At 28.3% G+C, this 10,335-nt stretch overlaps 1 protein-coding gene across 1 annotated transcript; it reads right to left on the reverse strand.

Moving 5' to 3' along the window:
* Positions 1-2,241: 2,241 nt before the first annotated feature.
* On the reverse strand, positions 2,242-7,991 carry LOC107452491 (karyopherin alpha3). The gene has a single exon (XM_016068978.4). The coding sequence runs from the start codon at positions 7,853-7,855 to the stop codon at positions 6,248-6,250; it is 1,608 nt and encodes a 535-aa protein (XP_015924464.1). The 5' UTR covers positions 7,856-7,991; the 3' UTR covers positions 2,242-6,247.
* Positions 7,992-10,335: the final 2,344 nt, after the last annotated feature.

Consider the following 10,335-nt stretch of genomic DNA (forward strand, 5'->3'; position numbering starts at 1 on the left):
ATTGTGGACCATTCTCAAGGAAAGTGAGCTATAAATTTCTGACAAATTCTGCTAAACACAACTATGCTAAGATCATTGATTTAAAAATAAGTTCTATTAAAAGCTTTTTTTAGTGGCACTCATACTGTTCATTCATGTTTCATTTGGCTTTTACCAAGTATCAATAGCAACAGAACTCCTGACCCCCTGGTATATTTTCAATAAATTTCCTATGGAAAAAGGAAGGATATTTTTAAAAAACAACAAGATTGGGTGAATTTTTAAATCAAATTTTTTTTCTTTTAATTTTCTTATTTTAATATTTAGATTTTATATAAGCTTTGGGTTCAAATTAAACTAACAGTTGGGAATTGTAATAATTTTGACTACTTTGATAGAGAAAGCAGTTAAAAATACAGGGTTACAGAATTTCATGACAAAGAATGCACGATTACAGAATTTCATGACATAGAATGCTCATTCCAAATTTTCTCATTTTTGAAATAGCAATGCCTTAATTGAAAGGTGATAATTTTTGACTAAATCAGCATGCTTTCAGTTAAGTACTAAAGTAATATTTAAAAAAAAAAATTACAAAGGAAAATTTTAAATAAGAAAGTTAAGGATTGAAAATTAAATGTGATTTATTAGTAAAACATTTTAAATTAATGAATAATTCAAATATTTTAAATTATTTATTATTCTCTTTAAATGTCATAAATGGATTATTCATTTTTTTAAAAGACCATATAAAATAAATTAAATATTTAGCACAAATTGAATGACTAAACTTATAATCAAAAAATTAAATAAAGAAAAAAAATTCACAAAAAATACCAAGAGAAATATACAAATAGGTTTAATTTCAGTTGGTACTTTTTTTTGTTGTTTCCTATACCAAGCAGTGATGTGTAAATACGCTTGTTTAAAATGTTGGATAAAGAATTTTTTTTTAACCTGTTTTTCTTCCTTCTAGATTTCAAAAACTAACATAGATATATCAAAGAAAAATAAATAATTGTTTGTACAATAACAGAATGTTAATTTTTTTCTTCTTCACCTGTTAACAATAGAAGGCATACTACACAGGGTTCAAATCCTGAAATTGTTTAATATTTCTATATTTTACTAAAATAGATTACAAGAAGCGCTAAAATTTTGCTGAATGCTAAACAGCTGTAACCTTAGCAACAGGATTGGAAAGAATGTACTAGGCATTTGGCTTTGTATTTAACAAAATAGGACTTAACTCAAATATTTTGTAGCAATATTCTAAGCTCTCTAAAATTATGTTTTTATATTTTGAAAATATAAGTTCTTTGAACTTAATCTCTTTCAGACTTAAAATAAGTACAAAAAAAATATATATATAAGGATGAGCATTAAAAAAAAAAAAGACACAGATTGAGAAAATTCATCATGGCAAATATAAGTTGGGCAGAAATGAATTAGATATCTGAGTTTATATAGGCAATACATCTTTTTTTCTTAGCATTTAGTCAAAATGTCACGAAACCCATAACACGGAAATTGTTTTGAAGAGAAAATTCCTAGTTAAATAGGCAAATTGTTAATCCTTGGGGCTCTTTTCATAGAATGATTAAGATATTTTTATTTACGATTAAATCTTCCATTTTATATTTCAGAGTCAAAAATCATGGAATCACTTTTTCTTACCACTTAAAAGTTTCACACACACGATTAGTGACATTAGTTTGAAACCAATAATTAAACTTGTAAAATGTGTTATTACAGAATCTTCTCTTTTAACCCTCTATCAAAATGGTTTTAAGAATAAACTATTCAGACCCAAACCGTGTTACAGTGAACTTCAATTATATTTTCAGTAAATAAATTTTTTCTTCTTCCAGAAATACAATTAAAAATTAAAATTTTTTTTTATTTTTTAGAATGTGTTGGAAAATTTTGTTTATATTAAATAGCCAATCAGAGAAACAAAAATTTTTTTTTGCTAATATTTTGAACAATTGATGGTTAATTTGAATGATTTAATACTGTCTCATTTTATTTTGAAAGTATTCATTCATCAGTAATTCTCTCAGAAGAAACAGTAAAATTATTTTTCTAATTGATTTTATTAATAATTGGTGTTAAAATTTTTTTTAATCATGTTTTACCTCACTTGAAAATCGCACTGTCTAACAAATCACCCATATAGATCATCTTAAATACAAATTTTTACCCTCTATCTATTGGATGGAAAGATGTTATTTCTTTGAATACAATCACAAAAAAGAAAAATGAATTTAAATGCAAACATTTTATTAGACAATAAAGATAATATCGTACGATGGAATTGTATGTTTAACAAAGATCACTTAACAGATAAATTATATTGGAATTTTTTTTAAAATGCTTAGTTCATCTTTATATTTTAGCAACTGCTGACCACAGTTATAACATGCAGGCACTAATGCATTATAAGAGTTTCTGAAAATTCAGTCAAATATAGTGCAAAAGAAGAAGAAAAAAAATCATAAATCACTATCAACAAATAAGTTTTCTTAACCTAAAGAAATGTAATGATTATTGAATCAATGCTTATAATTTATAAATTGATAATTATATTTACTTATCAATTAAAATATATTTAAGTTACATTTAATATTTTACAGATATAAAAGCAATCCTATTATATCTTATTTCAAAATAGCTTTTTTATAATAATTTGAAAATAACAGTTGATTAATTAACTTACAAATGATAGAATAGGCCAACCATATCTATTACAATGTTGCTCTGTCGAAAAATTGGCCAAGTCAAATTATCAGCCAAATGTAGGACTCCTATAATGTGGAAGAATACTAAAATATTTGTAAGAATTCTCTATTACGATGTTATCTATTACATTATTTCAAAATGATATAATTTTTCCAAAATTCACAGCAAAAACTTTTATGTTCAGTTTATTCGTTCCTAGTATTATTTAAATGGATATTTCAACATAAAATTCTAAACTTTATTTCAAATCTGAGTTACATTTTAAACAAATATGTGCTAATTTGAGTTTAATAACAAAATTTATTGAATTACTTTTTAATAACAATTCTTTCATTTAATTGAAAACCACAAAAAACAAAATGAACACATGTTACTTTACAAATAAATTAAATAAAAAAAATAAATCAATAAAGCTATTAATTTCCATTAAAAATAAATAAAAGAAATTCAACAAAGGAATAGTTTATTTTTTTAAGTACAAATCTGTGGTAAAAAGTAGGAAGTTTATAAAATTTTAATTTACTGAAGATGATTTCTTAAATTTTAGAACAATAATAGCTCTAGCCATTAAAATTATTATTTATTTTTTTAATGTTAGAAAAGCCTTTCTATTACACTTATTGATAAAATTTACTAATGCTATTGAAACTTGAGAGATGACTTTACCAGAAATTTTAATTTATATATCTTTACGTTGCTTTGTTATTGATAACTAAATATTAAAAAAGAAAAACTGTCTGATGAGAAAAATGTAGGATTTTGATGTTAAACTCAAAAAATCTACAAACCTATTTAAGAAAATATAAGTCCATGAGACATACCTCAGCATAAATTAAAGATATTTTATTTTTTTGATTAAATTTGAGAACTTTGAAATTTTAGGTACACAGAATGCAAATGATTACAATCACAATGCAGTATCATAACTTATTTTGGTATTTTATGTATTATTCCATAGATATTTTTGTCAATATCGTACCAGCGTTATTTTGGTATTTTTCAAATTTATTTTAATATAACAATTGATTAAAAAAATTTACAAAATACAAGTATAACTTATTGTAAAAAAAAAGAGATATTTAAATTTGAAATATTTCTAAATTTAGCAAAAACAGTCAATGGGATAATACGTAAGTACTCTTATTTCAAACCCTATTGAAGAATTCAATGTACAATAATTTGTAATTGTAATTTCTGACTAGTATTTAGTTTAATTTATACTATCAAAAATTATCAAGATAGTTAAAAAAACACAGTCAAGTACATGGATAAATTAATACATTTAATATAAAATACAACAGTAAGAAAATTTAGATTTGATTTTAAATATTTTTCAGAATAAAAAATGTGATACACTAATTTCATTCAAATGTCTAGAACTAAAAATAATAATACAGATCTTATTATTTAAGTTGTTTAATAAAATGAACAATTTACAAATTAAATGAAAATTGTGCATTTTAAAAAGGTAAAATATAAGTAAGATATATTTTCATACAAATATCAGGATTATTTTAGAGCTAAGATAGCCTATACTCAAATCATTACAGTTGAACTCGCTTATAATACGCGCTGATTTTACGAAAAATTTGGAAATACTTGATTGGTACAATGCTGTCTATTGGAGCACAGATTACTTTTGATAAGCAATATTTTTCTGATTCATAAAATTTATACTTTATTCCATCTGTCCAGCTCAGCTACTTTTTCTTGGACACATTCCTTTTTAGAATACTATTTTTTTTGGTCCGGTCCACAATATCCTTTTTGTTGTTGACGATGCATTTAGGGCTAGCAGTCTTATCTCAAGGACAATTAGACAGTTCAAAGAAAATTAACTCCGTTAGTTCTACACAGGAATGAAAAATAAATATATTACTATTTAGAAGTATCATTTACTAAGTATGTATGAATTATTTCACAAGAACCTAGCTGTAATGAGCGAATATTGCGGACCCTTTGAGTTTGCTACAAGTGAGTTCAACTGTCTCTGATTAAAATAAAAATACTATTCTGCACCTCAAAATGAACTCATTAAGTATTACAAAACTTCTAACTCAAGGACACATTTACAAGTATTTAATTATTAAAAAATATCAGTGTTTAATAATAACTTTATTTATTAATAAATAAAAAATATAATTATACAAATTCCATACAAAGATTAGTTTTTAGAACATTTTCTATTCCAATTTCCTATAACATAATTAATAGTAAATGTTTCAAACACCATTCTAAATTAATAATTAATTTTATTTATAATGAATAAAATATGTCATTCTATTTTGAAAGTTCATTAGAAACTGATTTAGATGATTTTATCAAATGCTGTCCTATTGCTTATTTAGTTACTTAATACATTTCAAACTAATATCCCATTTTAAAATGTTCATGCTCATATTAGAGAAATAATTTTTTTTTAAAAGTTAAATCTTAAAATCTATAGGTATATAAACAAATATTCTACAGATATAAGGAGCAAACCGTTGTGCATCTTACAATTACATGAAAAATATAATGATTTGTGACATGTCTGCTGCAGTTATTTAACTGTGATACTTGTTTTAGCGCTGCTTCAGATTTCTATTATAATAAACAAAATGGAAAATCATCATAAAAAATAGTGAAATAATAGTCGATTTTTAAAGGGTAAATCATGTTATGTACTTTCCAAAAAGAAAAGTATTAAATCAATAGACATATTAAAAAAAACAGGGGTAATATTTCCATGTTGGTCTCTATATGAATATAAGTATGAAGTTTCGGCGATTTTCGAGCAGTCGGTAACAAGAACATCCCAAAAGGAGACCAATTCAACAGGTATGACTCGTAGCTACCTCCTAAGAAGCCACGAGATATTTTTTTAAAAAATTTTGGTAAAGCTAGTACCTCGGAACAGATACCGATATATCCCCCCCTCCCCATAAAAAAATAATAAATCTTTATTTATATAAGAGCTGCTGTTGCCAGAACAAAACTACGTAAATTTTGCAATACTGTCACATTTGCTATTGCAGACATGTAACAAATCAAATACTTGCAAGACCAATGTTTTCTAATCAGAAACTGCCTTCAATATTACTTTACGACTAAATCAAAGTAAAATTAATTTTTCAAATTCAATTTATGTATGTTGGTAAAGTTAAACAGTCAATGTTTTTGAGTTTGTTTGCTTCATAAACAAATGTTAATTTCAAGAATGCAAAATTTTCCATTTTAATATGATTCTCACTAAAGTATCAGAATTGTAGCTTTAAAAGTTGTTAGCCTTTCTGAAAATTTAAATAAATTTGTTGCTAGTAACAGTTGAAACTAGTCTCAAGTTCCATATCATAACCATTTCCATTCTAAGTGTAGTTTAAATCAAATTTTGATGTCTTTACTTACACCAAGCATTTATTTTTTAACACCTTGAAAAATAGTCAAAGTTTTTAAAATATCGACAGGATTTTCCTTTTTATATAAAAGATGAAGTATAACATATTTGGTTGAAATGAAAGAACCTAGCAAAAACCTGTTCCAGGCTTTAAAATTTAAAACCATCAGATGGAAGAACAGAATTAGGGTCGAATTGGTAGCATTCGTCATTCGATGGAGGCAATACAGCAGGATCTTCATCTTCCAAGTCATCAGAAAAATATTGATCAATAATCTCATATGCTACTTTGTAGATCTCTTCATTTTCGTGATTTTGAAGAGCTTCAATTTTATCTAAACCTCCACATTCTTCTATATTACTGGCAACAGAGAAGAATTGTGGTCCAGCAAATTTCAATATATTACTGATACCATCCAGTACAACTTGGATGACTTGGGGATCTTTAACGGTAAGAAGATTGCAAAGAGGTGGTATAACTTTTTGCTCAACTAAGTAAGCAACTTGCGCTTTAGAACCACTAACAGTGAGGTTACTAATAGCCCATGCTGCCTCTTTTTGTGTCTGGAACTCTCCTTTATTCAAATGATGAATAATCATAGGTATCAATCCAGCATCAATTACTGCTTGAACTTGCTGTTGGTTCCCAGCAGTGATGTTTGACAAAAACCAAACAGCTTCCTTGTTGATTTTTTCCTTAGGATGATTCAACAAAGCAGGAAAATGAGAGAGAGCATCACAGTTAAGTACCACTAGCGTCTGCTCATCTGTACCTGTTACAATATTTCCCACTGCTCTCAGAGCTGCTGTTTGGACTTTAACTTCACGGTGGCTCAGCAATGGAACTAAGTGAGGCACGATTTGTGAATCAATCACCATCTGAATTTGATCATTCCCTCCATCAGTTAAGTATGACAAAGCCCACACTGTGTCAACTAATATATTAATGTCAGTGTGATGAATCAGCATGCATAAAGCAGGTAATATTTGTCTAATAGTTTCAGCAGGAGGAGGTGGATTTTTATTTCGGCATAAATTTACAATAACCCAGGTTACATTCCTTAAGAAAAAAAGAGGTATATCAGGTTTGATGAAAGATAGCAGAGGAGGGACAACACCTAATTTTATTACGTAATCTCTAAAATCTGGGCCATCTCCAATAATGTTACCAAGAGCCCAAACTGCTTGCTCACAAACATTTTGATGTGGGGATTTCAGCAACTCCAAGAACAAGGGAACTGCGCCCGAATTTACAACAGCAGTTGTATGCAAGGAGGTTCCAGACGCAATATTTGTCAATGCCCAGGCCGATTCAAATTGCAAAGATGAATTATCATGCCGCTTTAGACAATTAACAAGAACTGGTAAAATTCCACAGTGTATTAAATCATCAATAGGTGGATTTCGATCACTAGAAAGCAATTTTCTTGCACCCTGAACAGCCGCAAGTTGGATAGCTGGGTCATCACTTAGGGCATTGCTTACTATCTCTTCAAGGCTGGTAGGAAGTGGAGAGTCATCTCCATCATCGTCGTCATTGGGGTCAGGTAATGGGACGTTCCGGCGTTTTAATAAAGATTCATCTCGTTTATTTTTGCGCAGCTCGAAAGTCACTTCGTTGCGTCTTCTTCTCATTTCATCTTGATCTTTACCTTTATTTTTGAAATGCTGTAATCGAGATTTGCTTTCAGTTAACATTCTGAAATCCTGCCGAACAGTTTGCGGCGGTTGTGTGCTGTTTTCGTTTGATGACCACATTAATTCGTATTTCTTTTATAATTCGGTAGTGAAAAAAATAATCACAACACAAAAACAAATAAAACAACGGTTAACATTTCTCATAAACAGCCAAGAAAACGGAAACGGAAACACGAAGAACTAAAGTAAAGATGTTGCCAGATTGTAACTAACAAAGTTAAATGTTTTCCATCAGAAAATACTTATTGATATTAGCAGAAAATAATAACTCTGACTTCTATTTAAAACTTTACTCGGAATTTCATAAAGCATATTAGTTATCAAAACAGCCCACAGATGGCAATGGAATTTCTTCAATGATGATCTTAATATCAACTTTCCCATTGCGTTTAAAAATTTCTGTTTTCAGATCCGTTTTAAAATACTAGGCCGAGTCGTGACGAAGGTTGTGAGATTTTTTCCAAATCCACTAATTCTGAATTTATCTGGGGTTCCACTACTTCTGAATCCACTAATTCTGAATTTATCTTAACATATTCTGCAAAATTTATTTGCAGAATATGTTGAAAGCAATCGTAAGTACGGCAAAATCGGAATGAAAAATCAACACATACAATAAAAAGTCATCATAAAGATATTTTTTAGTTAAATTATTTTCTATTTTGTTTTTAGGGTATGTGCTTAAGACACATTTGTTAAAAAATATACAATATTGTTAGTTTTTTGCAAGAAATATTTCTTGTCATGATCGTGTTGTTATTTATGCACCTTGCCAAAACCAGCAAGTCTACTATAAGAAACCAATCGAATTTAAGGTAGTGAGGTGCATTTACTTTTTTCAGTTGAGCCATCCTTGGCTAAAAATACAATTTTAACCACACATATATCACAGCCCGTTTTACAAGGAGAACTGATTCATACCCCATACTCAAAGGATCGTAATTTTGGCCTGGAAAAGAGAACGATCAATTTTCTTTTCGGTACCCATAAGATATAGATTTGCAATGAGAACATGGGCGTTTTTACTCCGAATGATTTAATGTACCCCAGTCACCATTAAATAAACAGGGACTCTTCGACAGGTGAAAATTGGAGTCACGTCTCACCTCATGAACACGAGTCCAACGTCCGACCAACCAGATTTTCCCGGCCTCATATGTAGACCGTAGCGAACTGAACGATTACCAGGATTTGAAAAAAAAACTGTGCTAATAATTATCTAAAAGAATAATTGTGTTGACTCAATGTGAAGAAATAAATGAGAAATAGCAATTTTACTTTTTATCGAGACAGTCTAAATAAGGAACGGTTTATATCTCTATTAATCTATCAAGTTTCTCTAGTTAAATATTAAGATTTATATCAGGTAGGATCTAATTTCTCTCATTCTCTATTATTTTGACAACTATTTAAGTGTGAACTTATGAAATGAAAATCTCGAGAAAGAGAAATAATTTTTTCTACAGAAAGGGATAAATGCTCAGTATTCAAATCAAGATCTGAGAAAAATTCTTGAAAGAAGCACCTGGAAATGCAATAATTTTAACGTGTTAAGTTTCAAATATTAATGACTCTTTCATCATGTCCAATTTCAACTCCGTTAGTTGCATTTAACGAGCGGGTTGGCTCGTTAAATGCAACGGGTTGGTTCGAGCTTTCTACGAGCGGATTGGCTCGTAGGTTATAGATTGTTGTAGATTGGTTCCAATCTTTCTCTTTTTCTGTTTTATATTTGACATCAATTCAAGTCACAGCTTATGAAATAAAGGTCTCGAGAGAGAAAAACAAATTTTTCCATAACAATGGATAAATAGCTAATATTAAAAGCAAAAAACTGAGAAAACAATCCTGCACCTAAAATTGTAATAACTTTTAAACAAATTAAAACTTAAAAAAAAAAAAAAAAAGTCGTGTTAAGTTGCAAATATAAATGGTTCCTTGAACAAGTTAGACTTCAACTCAATAGTAGATTGGCTTGTACGTCGCTTGATATTTTTCTTAAAAATTTAACATTTAGTAATTTTTGATATAACTATCGAATATTACATTTTTTAGTATTTCCTGCACATTTTTCTATACTTCATTCAATTTTCAAGTCGAATAGTTTTTGCACCATAAATAAAAATGTAACAAAAAAAAGTGAAAAAAACTCGTAGAGTTTCTAAAAACTCGTTAAAATTTCAATAGTTGGAAAAAAAAAACTCGTATTAAGCTTATAAACAAATATGGTTAACACGTGAAATTCTAAATATTTAGCTCAATTTCTGTGATATATAGAACGGATCACATATTTTTTTTTATCTTCAAGTTTCACAGTTAATAATTCTCATACGCTAATTTTTATTTTTATTCCATCTTGAACATATTTCTACTTTGTAATTTCAATTTTCTGTGTCTTACAGTTGTTGCGCAGAAAACCAAAGTGTGACGTAAAGTTAAACACTCAAATCAGAGGGAGCGGAGACACTCACGATTATTTAATATGGAGAGAAACACAATTCCTTTATATATATATATATATATATATATATATATATATA

This window comes from Parasteatoda tepidariorum, chromosome 3, assembly GCF_043381705.1.
Source record: "Parasteatoda tepidariorum isolate YZ-2023 chromosome 3, CAS_Ptep_4.0, whole genome shotgun sequence".
Taxonomy (NCBI): domain Eukaryota; kingdom Metazoa; phylum Arthropoda; class Arachnida; order Araneae; family Theridiidae; genus Parasteatoda; species Parasteatoda tepidariorum.

What these genes read in the sequence shown, in the direction of transcription:
- LOC107452491 (XM_016068978.4), bottom strand. Translation starts at nt 7,855, where the DNA reads ATGTGGTCATCAAACGAAAACAGCACACAACCGCCGCAAACTGTTCGG.